This window comes from Chenopodium quinoa, unplaced genomic scaffold (genome assembly GCF_001683475.1).
Source record: "Chenopodium quinoa cultivar QQ74 unplaced genomic scaffold, ASM168347v1, whole genome shotgun sequence".
In the NCBI taxonomy this organism is placed as follows: Eukaryota; Viridiplantae; Streptophyta; class Magnoliopsida; order Caryophyllales; family Amaranthaceae; genus Chenopodium; species Chenopodium quinoa.
In genome coordinates, this window is record NW_018742455.1 from 2012797 (window position 1) to 2027956 (window position 15160).

Below are 15160 nucleotides of genomic sequence, written 5' to 3' on the forward strand. Positions count from 1 at the left end.
GATAAATTTTTATTTGTTTTGAGCTCTTTTAGGAAGAATTATTATTTGTTCTAAGCTCTTTAGGTCGTAATTTGTCTATTGCTTTTATTTATGAAGTCTATTAGTAAAAAAAAAAAAAAAATGAAGTATTTCCATCGTTGCCAGGGAACAAGTACATGCTCTCCACTAAAATTGCTTCATTTTAGGTGGCCTTCTAACATTCCACACTAATCTCCAAATATCTCCATCTGCATGAGTTCTCGTCATCTCACATGGTCTAAACAGCCCAACCAGTAGCCAAACTTAATCAAGTACATCAAGTCCTCAATACATTGTACGCTTAATGAAATGGATGACTATTTTTCTCGAAATAAAAACACTAATTAACATGCACCCTCATATTTTTGCACATTACACTAATCTTGAAATTAGTGTTAATTACTTTGAACATCAATACAGAGAATGAGATAATACAAACACTTGCTAAAATATTATTACAGCAAATAATTCACAAGTTGAACTAATAATTACAGCATTACTTAATGTGTTTAAAAACCAAAACCTTTCAAAGGAATCCTAACTTGATGTAACACAAGACCCCAAGCTATTACGAAGTATTTACAAAGGAACACAAGGAAACTACTCCAAATAGATTATAACCAATATAGACTAGGCTATTAAAATGTTGTTGGTTATTATTAAGAGGACTGAAGCTAGATAAGTGAGATAAGGGCTCCAAGAAAATCCATGGCCTTGTAAGCTTTTTCGCACATTCATATCGTACCTACTTGATACTCCTCTTGGCAAACCACATTAGAGGAGCACATACTTTTGTTAACGCTATAACATTATGCGATGATGGCTTCACTACTTGTGCGGTTTTCCGTAGATGATTTTCCATAGGATAAAGATGTGAAGTGTACGATATTGAAAATGTAACACGGACGGAGACCCGGATGTACCTGTCACTGGCTTCTGCAACAAATAATCAATTAATGCAACATCAAAATACAATACATACAAAACTGTAATGTAAATCTAATGATTGTTATAAAGTAGATTGCACTAAACTTCGATGCATTAAATTTGAAAAACTAGCAAATCTATATTCAAAAGCATCCCGAAAAGATGCCATTTAGATAAACACGAGTAAAACCAACAAGTATAACAAGTCAAGTATATAACATGCTTTGCAAGAATTATTCAAGAAACGAAAATAAACCAAAAACAGAAAAAAAAAAATTGTTAAGTGAGTCAAGTCACTCAAGTAGTATTACTAATTTGAAATCTCTATTGAATATTGCAATGCGGTCAAAATTTAGTCAACAGTGTTTTAGCTAATTTTTTTAGTAAAAAGTTGGAATATTTACCCCAACAAAAGAAAATAATACTGGACCAGATCGTCGTGGCTCCACATAATATTTTTGCTCTGGCAGCACTGTATGACATCAAAAGCCCTTCCACCACTTAACAAAACTAAACAGAGTATTTGTTGTATAAAAATCTTAGTTCAATTGTAATCAAAACTACATACCTTTAGTTTTAGCCTTTGACGTGACCTTGGGCAGGAGACTTCATCAATCGAAATAGGATATCAAGTTCACAAACATAATATTAATATATATTAAGATGCAAATTATACGGAGATGATTCTATCAGAATTTAACAAAATAACTACAAGGAGATGCTTCTATAAGATAAAATTATGAATAAACAAAAGAATAAAATTGCAAACTAATTCTGAACAGTTGATCTCTTCTAATTAGCAACACATAAAATTGACCACTCAACACTCCATATTAAGCTTTCACTATACATTGTCATGCAATAAATATGTAACGAAAGATCATTAGCAACGCTCGATCAATCAAATGCTATTATCTTCATGATTCAAACTAAGGCTACTACATTCATTTACTTCTGTATGATTAAGCAAGCCCCTCGTATAAAAATATCATCCTTTTGTGCAAAATAGGGCAGTTAGCACGTGCGCTATAGCTAGCCATGTCCAAACACTATTCGTAAGAGTTATTTCAAACTATAAAAGGTAGGGAAGTGACACAAGGCTATCACAATAATTAAAAAAAATGAAATGAAATAATTGAAAATGCCCATAATCAAAATGCAATATGGTTATGCCCAGTCCTCGGCGAGGAAAAAAGTATGGAAAACAGGTCACTTAGATCAAATTTGATTCCGGTCATATCCAAGAGTTTTAGCCATCCAGTTGAGTCTTTTGCCAATCAAGCAGTATTACTATAAGTCATTGAAATTGATAACTAAATTAAGTAACTACAGATACATTTCAAGTTTGGGTCAGATGATCCAGCATCCAAATCTCTCATTAATGAGTGCACTGCAATTATTGGACAATGTTATGCTCATTTCACATCTCTAATGAAATTGCTTGTTAACTCAGAGGACTTCATCATGCCATAAGTCCATAACCTACTCAAATTATTGGGCGTAATTTCAAAAGTACTTCTCAATTCCTATGCTAGCACTTCAGTTAAAAGGGGAGGATGCAAATTGTATGTATAGACTACACAAATTTTGTAATGTATCTTTCAATGACAAGATATTCATGTGACCATTTTTGCCAAAATTAAGGGGTTACACTAGCATAAACAAACTACTCAGGCAACCAAATAGGAGTAAAAAACAGACTGCACATGTAATATAGCATCAAACTCTCTTTACCACTGTAATATGTTTGGATGAGGGTGGTTGAAAGCGATAAATGTCAAAGAAGAATGGAGAAAGGATCTATGTATATGACTCTTGCAATAATGTCTATATGACCCTAATATATATTGCGATTAAGGCATTGTTGTTGTAACATCTTTGATATACTAAATTTGCTATGTTACTCGAACTTGGCTAAAAGGCCACCGAACTATGTCAGTCACTCAACACGACACAAATTCGGACACCCACAAAATTCGTATGTTGGATTCGATAAGAACCCTAGATCTACAAAATTATACGCCATAGTTATGAATGAAGAAAGGAATGCCTTACCATTTCTTGTTTTTCTCTCTCTTACAACACTTTTTTTATTCACGTGACTTTAAAAAACATAAAAATTTCATATGACGCCTAGTAGGCTAGTAGTGTGGTTGACAGCTTATACTGTTTTCCTTTCCTCTTTTTTTTTTTAATTTTTTTTTATTTGAGTTGTTAACCACAATTTCCTTTTCAATCTTATTTTTCTTTTCCTTCGGCCACATGATAATCTAATTGATCTTCTCAACTCTTTAAATTCTTTTTTTCACACAAATTTACAGTATATGTTGGCTCTTTTTTTTAAGTTAAGTAGGCTTTTACATTGGTTTTTAAAACTACTTGGCTTTAGCACCTATTAAATAATTTTAATAATAGCAAGGGTTCTGTGCTAAATATTTATCTTGGATTGAAATGTCTTTAAAAAACCTCTGTTTCCCGCAATTGTATTTCACTATATATTTTATCATAGGCCATATAATTATACTTCCTCGGTTTTTTTCTTTTGATGTTGCTATTCTTGTCGCTATTGTTGTGATACTTTGACAAAAATATCAGAGCTTTTTAATTAATGTACCACAACTAAAAAATCGGAGGAAGTATGAAACCTCAAGTCACCGCTCAGAAAATTTTCCCGAATTACATATCTTAATCAAACTTCCTTCCCTAATCATGCGTTCATCACTTTTCATCTATACTAGTTCCTAACATGCTAGTATGCCATACAATAAGGAGGCATATACTAATGGTGGCACCTTAGATGATTGTTGGTGGCATATTTATCATGATGATTCCTCATATGACTATGATAGATTGATAGTATACTACATTTTTGCAACAAATGATATTTTGGAGATTAACAATTATTAGCAACAAATGTTTGATTTCCTCATATGCTAAGAATAGGCTTATGAAAAACCTGCTATACTCCTACCTTTAAACATAAATACAGGTTACCGGTAATAATCTAACTTACTAAAAAATCAAACTAAATCTAACTTACTAAGATCTAAGTAATTACTAACACCAACAATCACCACCAAATTATTATACCAACAGCCACCACCCTCACCAACCTCAACAGTAAACCCTTACGCTTACCATCACCTATGCTGCCACCCCCTTCTCCACCCCCATCAACCCCACCAGCAAACCATCACCCTTGCAACCACTATAACCCGCAGAAACTACCACTGCTTAAAACCACACAGACTCCTGAAAACAACCTCAAAACAATATAACATCAAGTAGCTTATAGCAAATTATTGAAGGAGGCTTTAAACATAAAAAACAACAATGTGCTTTAGGCTTAAGGGTAGTTAGTTAAGTTTGCAAACCAAACAAAAGTAAAATCAAGGATGTAAGAGAAAGAAGATATAAAGAAGATAAATACAAAATACTGAGAAGGTTTACCTGAGGGCCTGAGGCTAGTATTCTGTTAAGTTTCCGTAAATGCAGCTTAGGATACAGTCATACAGCTCTAAAGGGAACCAACACTTATCCACACTCTTGTGGACATAAATGTCCCTATTTTAAGTTTTCACAATTTAACACAGATGGGATCTGGTAAGTTGAACTCCTTGCCCAGGAAAAAGAGACATTCCAAATGTACAACAAAAAAGCACTTAAAAAATTGAAATATATTCCTTCCATCCTATATTTATCTTCCGGCTAGGCATTCAAGCATTAAGAATATAGTAGGGATGAGCAAAAAAAGTGGTACACTACATTTTAAAAAAATTAAAGTGGATATTAAAAGGAATACTAATAATAGAAAGTGTACGGATTGTGAGAGAAAAAAGGACTGGTATAAAATTCGGTACGATATGCAATCCACTGCATAATTTGTTTAATTGGGCCAAATATTAACAATTGTGTCATAATTCGCCTTTGTCAATACACGGTATGCCCCAGTACCGAGAATAAAATAAAAGTTTGGGTGACTAGGATCCACTAAACATAAAGGGTTGGCAACTTTTAACTGAATATGTAATAAATAATAAGAACAACCCAACAGCACCCCCACCACACGAACACCACACCCACCACCACACGAACACCACCGACGCACACCAAACCAGCACCACCGATGGCCAAAAATGGCCGATATTGGCCGAAAATGGCCGATGTTGGGGCTGAATACCCTAAACCGGCCGATTTCGGTCGTTTGTGGCCGATTTCGTGGCTAGGCGTCGCCGATTTCGTGGCTGGGCTTCGCCAATTTCGAGGGTGGGGAGGGGTTATCGGTGGCTGGGGAGGGGTTTTCGGTGGCTGGGCAACCCTTGAGTGAAATTAGCGCTCAATGACACCTCTAGTCATCGACATAGTTTTGACCACATACCATGCTATCGTCAAATTCTTCACCGCCCTTTTCATATTCATTTCAATTGGAACTTATCCCAAAATTCGCAAGTGACACCACATATCTCATGCAGGTATGATACATTTCTTAGCCCCCGAAATATGTGTTGCCCAACTGGGGTGGTCTCTAGGTCCCCCTCAGCAGACGAGACCATGAGCATATCCCAAGCAACCAACAATAATACAGCATATTTTTGGGCAGAACTACTATTTATCAAAGCAATGCAAAGATCCTTGACTTGATGACTATGTGACGCCAGCAGTCTGATAGTATCAATGGGTTCTTTCTGCCAAGCATAGGACTAAGTCAAAGCAGGAACTTTATTCTCAAGAGTGGTAAGTAAAAGACTGGAAAGAACAATAAAAGTAGATGATCACCAATTCTGGTAAGCAGAAAAAGTAGAAAAGCTTGGGGATGGATTTTTCATCAGTGCAACTTTGTTCAAAATATTTAAGCTTAATGTGACATTGAAAACGCAAACCCAAGAGTAAACCTCCTAAAAGTCAAATAAAGAAACCATGAAACAGGAAGGTTTGGGAACGAGGCGCGTACCTGAATGCATCTACAGCATTCCAAAGTGGGGTGCCAAAACCACTAAAAGAAAGATCAGCGTCAGCTCCATGATCTAAAAGAACCTTAGTCATGCCATAAGATAAGTTCCTAGCCGCCATGAACAAAGGGGATTTTCCCGTATATTTAAATTGCAAATTTACATCCACATCAAGTCCAGATTCAAGCAGTGCAGTAGCACAAGCAGCAGCAGAATGCTGGCAGATCAACTGGAAAACCTTAACTGGAGAATATTTCTGCACCAACTCACGGTTGGCTATCAGGAAAGAGGCAAACTGATCCTTGTCATCGATACCAATAAGCCTTTTGATTTCAGTCACTAAGTTGTAATATGGAACAAGGAAAGCAGCCTCTTCTGATTCAAGTAATCTAGGAGTAACATCAAACTCCTCAGCCAATTCCAAAAGAACACTTGGGCAGACGTTATTCCCAAGATTCAATTTCAAACATTCAAGTATGTCTTCAGGACTCATAAATTCATGTTCCTGTTCACACAAGACCCCAATATCACATCACCATCAATTTTACTACTTCATTACACTTCTAATATAAAGGTCAAATCATTCCTTAAAATAAATGAAAATTAATAATTATAAAATATTCTTTAATGAAAATACTCATATAATATTCCTGTTCACACAAGGCCTATTCATCAAATTTTACTACTTCATTAGTTCATTACACTTCTAATATAAAGGTCAGATCTTTTTTTGAAATAAATGAAAATTATTAATTATAAATTTTACTACTTTATTACTCTTCTAATTTCATAGTTCAAATTGTTCAATCCTAACATTAAAGGGTTGGGCAATAAAATAGCAACCAAATATGATTCAATTATCTCGAAAAATACATAATTTCAGGGATATTTTGATTCAATAATCAAATTAGGCTCATAATTTTCTTTTCTTTTGGTTATGATGTTTCATAATCTTAGAATTTAGAACCAATAGTTGAGAGTTTAGAACCCTGCACTTAATGCACTGATAATTATACTTAGATAAGATCAAAGATAAACCCTGGATTGTGAAATTGTTGATGATAACAAAAACAAACTTCTTACCCCATAATGTTCAGCTTCGGCCGGTATGATTACTTGAATGCGCGGTGCCATTCAAGTATTCAACTGAGAACGTGAAATGCGCTTCATTGAGTGAGCTTAAATAGATACCTGTGAGAGAGGCAGGGTTGGAGGTCTTGGAGCCCGTAAAAGCCGTGACCTGGCACAGTTATAAATGGGTTAGATCGGTCTAATACGAAGCAAATAAATGGGACGAGTCTTCTAAGGATTTAAAATAACGCGTCTTAAAAAATAAAAAATGAAAAGTACTGATATTAGTTTTTCTTCGTCTTTCCATTTCTCAAATACGTAGTACTATTTTCACACACCAAAGCTTATATCAATTTTGATAAGTTTTGTTAAATTTATTTTGAAAACGATTGAAATCACATTAATTAAATAAAGTTTACAACAAACGAAAGGAAAGTAAAGTAACATGAGTAAGAAGCCCTTACACAACACCAACTATTCAACTAAGGTCATTAACGACATTTACCATTAAGCTATTATAACAAGTGCGAACAACACAAATAAAACTTACCAGCTTACATTAACATGCGATAGGAGGAATAAAAATTAAGATTAAATCTAATTAAGTAAGCATAATTAAAAAAAAAAGAAATAAAATACCTCTATGAATTAATGTAAGACGCTCAAGAGCAATTTATGGAAGAATCCATGGAATTACCAAACCTATGACTAAAGGAAAACAAAAAAAGCAAAAAACAAAAAATAATAATAAAAGGCATAAGGCAAAAATAAATCTCCTTGAGTATTCATAGCCCCTTAAATTCTAAGCTAAAGAAATTATTAAAGATAATAGAAAAATAAAATAATCAAACATAAGCTATATTATTATTGGATGACGGGCAATGAGCCAATGATATGGCAAGACCACTTGACAAAGATGACCAATCGACCTAAGAACCAAGCCTCAAGAGTGGCCATTAATGCATATGTAAGTGCTACTAGCTCGCGAGGCTTCAGTAAGCGTCGTAGTAGCAGCAATCTATAGCTCACCATCAAGTGAAGGCAGGTAGGAGCGAGCTATAGAAAAATTGTCAAATGTCGTATACTCAATAGAATTGTTTATTTTGCTTCCATTTGCACTCCAACCCAACAAAAGTAATCATAAACACTAAAAGTCTAAAAATAGAAATACTCAATAGAATTGTTTATTTTACCAGACATGCCAAAATATATAATCACACAACATTCTTTGAAGAATAGGCTTGAATTCCACCAACATATGTAGCCTTTACAGAAGTAAATGCTTCAGCTATAAATTTCTCCCATGAGTTTGTGGACAATACAACAAAATCTGCCCGTTTTCCTGGAGATATTGACCCTATTTCTTTGTCAAGAAAACACGCACGAGCTGCTGAAATCGTGTGCCTGCATGCAGAAATTTTTGCGATATTTAAGAGATGTTTTTATTGGTTTATGAAAATAAAATGCACAAGCTGGAGTGAAGGATTAAGACCAAATCTCATGAAGACTTGTACATGTAGTATAGACTCCCTTCTTCTCTTGCCAAAATTTCCTTTAGTAGATTTTAAGAAGCTAACAACTTTCTATAATGACATCATAGAATTATAAGCAATTAATTAGCTAATTGTAGGAAAAATAATGTTTTATTTACTTATTGTTACTATACCTAACAGGCAAGTTTCAATTTCAGTAAGTTCCTTTCTAATACACATTACTAATGATTATGCTCGTAACTGCATAACATGACATGAACTACATCTAGAATATACACTTCCACTATCCCTGTTTAATTTTACGTGTAGATGACAAACTTAATAATAATGAGAAAGCACCATAAGTTTTGTGTGTGTGGAGTGACCATTCACACCGAAAGACATTCATTCCTCCTAGGCTAGGCCTATATCAGGTTGTCTAGTATGTTGACACGCCCTTGCAATATGATTGTGAGAGGAATAAGGCAAGAGAAAGCCTCGTTATATAAAATTGCCGGGAAATTGAATGTGGGAAACTGGGACTTCAAGGTAAGAGAGTGACAAGCCAAGCAAAGCTGACATACTATAACCCTAATACTTTAATAGTGTTTCTGGAGTCACTAACAGAAGAAACTCTATGAGGTTTTCCGTAAGCAGGTCTACAGAATGATTCTTGAATGATTTTAGTATTCAGATATGACAAACTAAAAAAAGCTCTCACTGGAAACATCAATCATAGGGGATCTACAGAAATGTCAAGACAAAAGATGAGCCTTACGCATCAAGTGCATCATTGAGTGAGAGGGATTCAGATGGAATCCATGATCTTTCCCACATTGGTGGAACCCTTTTTACTGCTGTCCTGATGTTGTTCAAAGGATCAATGTCTGCAACCTAATACATTGTCAGGAAAATACAGATATTAGAAGTTGGAGAAGTGCCAAAAAAAAGAAGATAGTAATGGAAAGAAGTTTTGTTCGCACAGGCCAATCAGATCCAAAAGCTAGCAGTGAGTGACTTGTTAGAAGTGAACGAAAGAGATAAGATCCATGTTCAGCCCGTTGCTTCCCCAATTTTCTTTCTACAGAAATAGCATCATCAAGAAGGTGCACAGGCTGCCAAAATTTAACAGAAATTTCAGAATTTCTGAACAATCTTTTAATATTGATGTGATGCAAAACATAAACATACTGGTGAACAAATTGTCTTCTCTTGAAGTGGTATCACATGAGATGAAACATCATGCATGTTGTAAAGCCAATCAAAAAGTACGTAGTATATGAGAAAATGCAAAGAACAATGTCCCAATCAAACCTGTACTGAAGCAACTACTTCTTGTTTACCAAATCGAGCCGCTGAACCAGGTGCCAAATGCTGAGCATGTTCAATCTAAAATAACATGACCACGAACTCGTGACAGTAATAAATAAGTTTTAAACATGCAACAATGTACGGTGGTCTCATCATAATTGCAGGCCACTTAGCTGATAACAACGAAAGTCAAAAATTTACTTACCCTAAATCTTCGGTCCCTTTCTCCATTCTCAGAAGCAACTGAGTCATACACATCCAAGATTAAGTCATTCGCCTTATCGCCAATAGCATGAATGGCGACCTGGTATAGTCATGAAAAGCGCTTATAGAATTTTTATCCTATCCTGACAGCTTGAGAGATTCTATTGAGTAAAATAGATGCAGAGTCAAGGGACCACCTGCAGCCCAGATTTGTCAGAAAGTGCAGTCATGTTGAGCAGATCGTCAAGGTCCATCACTTGAAAGCCTGAACTCCCAGGATCATCAGCATATGGCTGCATAGGAAAACCAAGAATCAAGAGTGCACAGTTAGTTCATCATAATTACAACTTTCATTCCAAGCATTACAAGAATTGACAATATCTGGTACATAAGCATTCATTAACATCAAAATGACCAATCTAAATGAATAACCATGGAGTAGATACTAGCTCGTGCATGCTAACCTCATAAAAGAGGGCACTATTAGACCCCAACGATCCATCTAAGAAAGCCTTGACACCACCAAGGTAAAGCCACTTGCTAACCATACGACCTGATTTCTGCACAAGATCCTGATTAAGCAGTATATGTAAGCCCATAGTAAATAAGTAAATAAATTAAAACATAGATTGACTGGATACCTTCAGAAAAATAAGAAAAAACCAAATAAATTAACTTAATAATAGTACAGTAGTACATACAGATACACGTGACCAGGTATCAAGGGGGAAAAACAGACAAACTCTGATCATCATATTTCCAGAAGCATTTGCCCAGTTGTAGACATCTGCCAAACCATATAAAGGGGAAAATTCAATTTAAACATTCAGCAAGAAAAAAAAAAGATAGAATTATTTGATTGCTATAATAACTAACACATGGTCAGTTCAACAAGCAAATTATCAAACTAAAAAAAGAATTCCACGAACTGCATTCCTCTTGTAGGGATTTTAACTAATCACTAGGCCATTGGACTAAATGCTCTGTCCAGAGGAAACACAATTTGGGTGCAGATGATATCAAAACGATTATTCAAATAGCATACAGAAAACGGACACAGTATGAGAATAGCATGTAAATAACCAAGAAATATCTCAAGAAAGAGAAAACAATATGACTACATTATAAAAGGAAAAAACTTTTGGAATAGAGCACATATAAGCATAATTTGTGTACTTCATAACCTGTAAAATCTTGCCATGGTAACTCTGATGAAGAACCGGGAACATATCTTCCCATATCAACCACTGTTGTTACACCTTTGGTCAAAGCATAATAGCTGGCCTTTAATAATGCTTCCCTCCTTTCATCAATGGTGGGTTCTGGGATATTTGGAAGAATAAGCTGTCTTGCAGCATCTATCAGCAATCCAGTAGGCTCTAATAGAAGAATGAAACAACGGAATAAGTGCATATATCACTATATAAAATAGTCACATTACTCAGTACTTAGAATAATATTGAACACCACAATATACCATGAAAAGACACCAAAGAACTTCTGAAGCTTATATTTGCATACATAGAGCCCCCCCCCCCCCTCTCCCTCAGGCGGCTATTCTCTGGGAAAAGATGCATCGACATATACAAGTGATATAACTGATATTTACCTCCATCTGCAGTTCTGATTAATGTTCCCCCAGGTGGATCTTTGGTTTCTCGAGTAATACCAGCCATCTTGATTGCCAGTGAATTAGCCAAACCCATATGACCATCCATCCGTGATAGCCAAACCTGCAAGATAATGCAGCATAAATATTTAAGATGCTTCAAAGTATCAAGCTGCAAAAAACCATGTCAAATTTGAAATTTTGACTTTACAGGATTTTGAGGACTTATATCATCAATCCAATTTGCAATTGGCAGTTCTCCTCCCCAAAGGTCATTGTTCCATCCACCACCCAAAACCCAAACACCTTCCTTCTTACCTGCAATGTTTTTTAAGCCAAGTTAAAAAAAAAAAAAAAAAAAAATTATATTAACTGAGAAGAAAGAGAGCAACCAGAAGGGGCATCTCCCAAAATACATAAAATTCTAGTTCTTTATTAATCCTAAGATGTAACCAGTGACATGGGTTCAAAATATACTCTTAAGGGAATCAGGATATCTAACTATCAAATCTACCATTTAAAGTAGAACCCACATACTACCATTAGCCGCCCTAGTCTCAACGACCAAATGGTGCATAACCAAGCCTAACTGCTGCCTTTGAGAGTGATTGTGTACTTCTCTCGACATGAATGTTAACACACGTGAAAGGGTCTCACAAGATCTCAAGAGATTTTATCATGTTCAGACTCTAAATCTGATGTAGCATTGTTCACATTTGACAAAATGAGACATTGAACACACAACTGGTATCAAAGGAATAACTAGATTATCTTAATGGTGCACCTATTACAGACAAACTAAACTCGACCCAGTAGACTATATAGCCAGCTATGACTTTGGTCTATCAAAAAAATGTTTACTTATGGTCACTGAAAGAAGAAAAATGTCGGCAGCTCCTATAGTAGGTAAATAAATCTAAAGCTGGAAAATTCATAAATGAGAGCTTTTCTCTTCCACCAGCAGCTGAAATATGGACTTGTATTCAAGAGATCTTATTTATTTTGTTTTGGAGCATCTTTATGCAGTGCATAAAAGAAGATTAGAAGCAACAGGTTGTAGAGTCACAGTAGATTGTTCTTGTGCCCAGTATTCTTGCCTTCATGGGCTACAGCTGCTCACTAATAGGATCTGTTTTGTTGGGTACTATCAAGATAGAATTGTTCTTTTTTTTTTTTTTTTTTTTTTTTTTTTTGAGGGAAAAGATAGAATTGTTCTTGTTACTTTTGATCCAGTTATGATGTTAGTTTGTACAGTTTCCCATCATATAGATATCATTTTTTGGTCCAAGCATCTATAATTTGCAAAACGTAGCCCTCAAAAATGGAAGAGCAAAGGCGTGGTTGGTTACGACTACAATTACCCATTCTTTATTTCACAATACAGCTTTCAATCCAAGTGAATTCAAGCTGACTGTGCTAATAATCCCTATCCTTTTTCTCTTATAGTTTAATTATCCACTAAATATAATCTCTTTTAAGTTTTTATAATATTTTAAATCCAAAGCAAAGCCACTTTATGATGCATGGGATACCCAAAAATAATTTTTCATTCAGCAATTTGTAATACTTAAGTGTTCCAACCATTTTATGATATCAAGCTCTTTAAAGTTTACATACTTTTAACAGCGGCTTCAATCTTCATAACAAACTCCTGTTTCGTACTGACACCATGGAGTTCCACTTGAGTCATCTGCTTAACATGTAACAAGTTAGCAGTAATCAGTAATGTCACATAGACTGGAAGATTAGTGTTCAAACAGCTTCACTTTTGCATCCTACCAAAATAACATGCATTGATAATATACTTTTTAGCTGTTTTACAAGATATTAAGAGTACTATTATCATAATCTACTTTTCTTAAAAACATTTTTGTAAAAGTTTCCTACTTTTATAACAATCGCAATAAATAATAAATCAAACTTTAATCACCAAGACTATATATATACTCATAAAGGACTGTTAACATCATTATGTAACAATTGGAAAAGTCTACCTCAATCTCGTTTGTTTTAGTCAAATTAGCTTTTTCATTAATTTTGTAAACCATCATTAATCCTACTTTTATCACACATCAAAGTGATCAAACCCTTTTGTCCCTACTTACATTCAACTAAGTGAAGTAGTAAATAACTTTTTTTTTATTATCTCATATGGATATTACATACAATAACCCGAGACATCACCCAAACAAAAAACTAATTTAAAACCATAAAACAATCTAATTCCGTCTACATCACTGCCTTTACTGTAAAGACGAGTTCACAAGAGATTCGCTTTTCAGACAAACCTGTAGTCCACCATAAAGCAAGTGCAAATGGGAATCTATAAATCCAGGAACCACAATTTTTCCCTCCAAATTCAATTTCTCCGTTGTACTTCCTTCAAATCCCTTCAATACAGCAACAAAATAAACTAAATCCAAACTATAAAACTATGAAATTAATTTATTGAAAAAAAACTATAATCTTTAATTACAAAAAACCTGAAGAGATGAATAATTGCCAACACCCAAAAATCGACCATTTTTAATGGCAATGGAACTAGCAAAGGGCAGAGAAGGATCACTGGTGTATATGAATGCATTTGTCACCAACAAATCTGCAACTTCTGCTTCTTTCAATTTCGACCACTCTGAAAAAAAAGTTAACATAATACCAATTTAATTTGAATTTTATAGTAAAATATAATAATTTCTTCATTCTCTTTAAATTGCAATGTCATTACATAATACAAGTATTGTTTGTACGATTTTTACATTGCGATTAAAAGAGAACGGAGTCACTAATCGAAGTGTTAAAGAATGGAACGAAATGAAGAAGGGGGACTTACTGGAAAGAGGTTGGAGGAGAACAATAGAGAGGATGAACACTAAAAGAGACGACAGTATAAGGAGAGTTGTGTTCATTATCCCTATGAATGGATTAAACAGTTGAATCAATTACATTCTCAGTCAATACAAATACAGTATACCAGTACAATCTTGGATCACGAATCTAGGACGTTCTATCTACAACGTAAGGTGTAACTCGTTAACTTAGGTTAGGTTGACTTGTGAGAGATTTCGGACTGATTGAACCGTTCTCCTTGAGGATACCTATGATAAATGATACATCATACATGTTGATTATTAAAGAGTATACTCATTTTGTTAGCTACATTTTAAAGGTTTTTAGATCTATATTCATAATAGCTAATCATTTATTTGTGGTTAATTATAGTTTTTTAGATGTCATGTGGATTGGATATGTAGCTAGTATCCCTAATCTCTAAATGATTTTCCCGTCTGCCAAATTTCACGAAATAAGGAGTGTTAAAATTACATTAAACAACTGAATCAAATCGAGCTCAAGAAATTGGAGAGTGTTTAACTGAGGAAGTGGTAGAGCGGCAATGGCGGTGGTGGGGCGGTGGGTGTATGATGATGAGATACAGAGATAGTGTATTGAAAAGAAATGCCTTTGTGGTGGGGGGTTCATAGTTGGGAAGTTTGGGAATTAAGGCGAGGGTGAAGCAAATTATTAAAATGACATTGTAATCATGGGATATCAATGGCATGTTCAGCACTAGCGTTTAGGTAGCTTTCAGCTTTTTAACTTGG

General features: G+C 34.8%; 2 protein-coding genes across 4 annotated transcripts; both read right to left on the reverse strand.

Moving 5' to 3' along the window:
• Positions 1-428: 428 nt before the first annotated feature.
• LOC110718393 lies at positions 429-8271 on the reverse strand. 3 transcript variants are annotated; one of them, XM_021897229.1, is made up of 6 exons: positions 8159-8271; positions 6978-7134; positions 5897-6399; positions 1514-1551; positions 1350-1417; positions 429-954 (listed from the first exon to the last, which is right to left on the reverse strand). In XM_021897229.1, exons 2-6 carry the CDS (start codon positions 7026-7028, stop codon positions 847-849), a joined length of 768 nt encoding a protein of 255 aa, XP_021752921.1. In that variant the 5' UTR covers positions 7029-7134; positions 8159-8271; the 3' UTR covers positions 429-846. The 3 variants fall into 3 exon arrangements, 1 of the variants encoding a protein (XP_021752921.1); XR_002510906.1 differs by having other exon boundaries at positions 918-954; positions 1350-5630; XR_002510907.1 differs by lacking the exon at positions 429-954 and having other exon boundaries at positions 1352-1417; positions 1514-5630.
• On the reverse strand, positions 8114-14638 carry LOC110718392 (putative amidohydrolase YtcJ). Its single transcript, XM_021897228.1, has 15 exons — positions 14392-14638; positions 14045-14193; positions 13850-13951; positions 13179-13251; positions 11773-11879; positions 11562-11685; positions 11137-11331; positions 10654-10739; positions 10417-10524; positions 10150-10245; positions 9954-10052; positions 9752-9826; positions 9421-9552; positions 9216-9331; positions 8114-8369 (listed from the first exon to the last, which is right to left on the reverse strand). The coding sequence occupies exons 1-15, from the start codon at positions 14465-14467 to the stop codon at positions 8180-8182; spliced, it is 1728 nt and encodes a 575-aa protein (XP_021752920.1). The 5' UTR covers positions 14468-14638; the 3' UTR covers positions 8114-8179.
• Between the last annotated feature and the right edge of the window lie 522 nt (positions 14639-15160).

Coding starts and splice junctions, on each gene's coding strand:
- LOC110718393 (XM_021897229.1), bottom strand. CDS start 7,028: ATGGCACCGCGCATTCAAGTAATCATACCGGCCGAAGCTGAACATTAT. Junction 1,418..1,513: donor GTCAAAGGCTAAAACTAAAG/GTATGTAGTTTT, acceptor GATGTCATACAG/TGCTGCCAGAGCAAAAATAT. Junction 955..1,349: donor TATTATTTTCTTTTGTTGGG/GTAAATATTCCA, acceptor TATTTGTTGCAG/AAGCCAGTGACAGGTACATC.
- LOC110718392 (XM_021897228.1), bottom strand. CDS start 14,467: ATGAACACAACTCTCCTTATACTGTCGTCTCTTTTAGTGTTCATCCTC. Junction 13,952..14,044: donor GCAATTATTCATCTCTTCAG/GTTTTTTGTAAT, acceptor GCTGTATTGAAG/GGATTTGAAGGAAGTACAAC. Junction 10,053..10,149: donor CTGACAAATCTGGGCTGCAG/GTGGTCCCTTGA, acceptor TGACTATACCAG/GTCGCCATTCATGCTATTGG.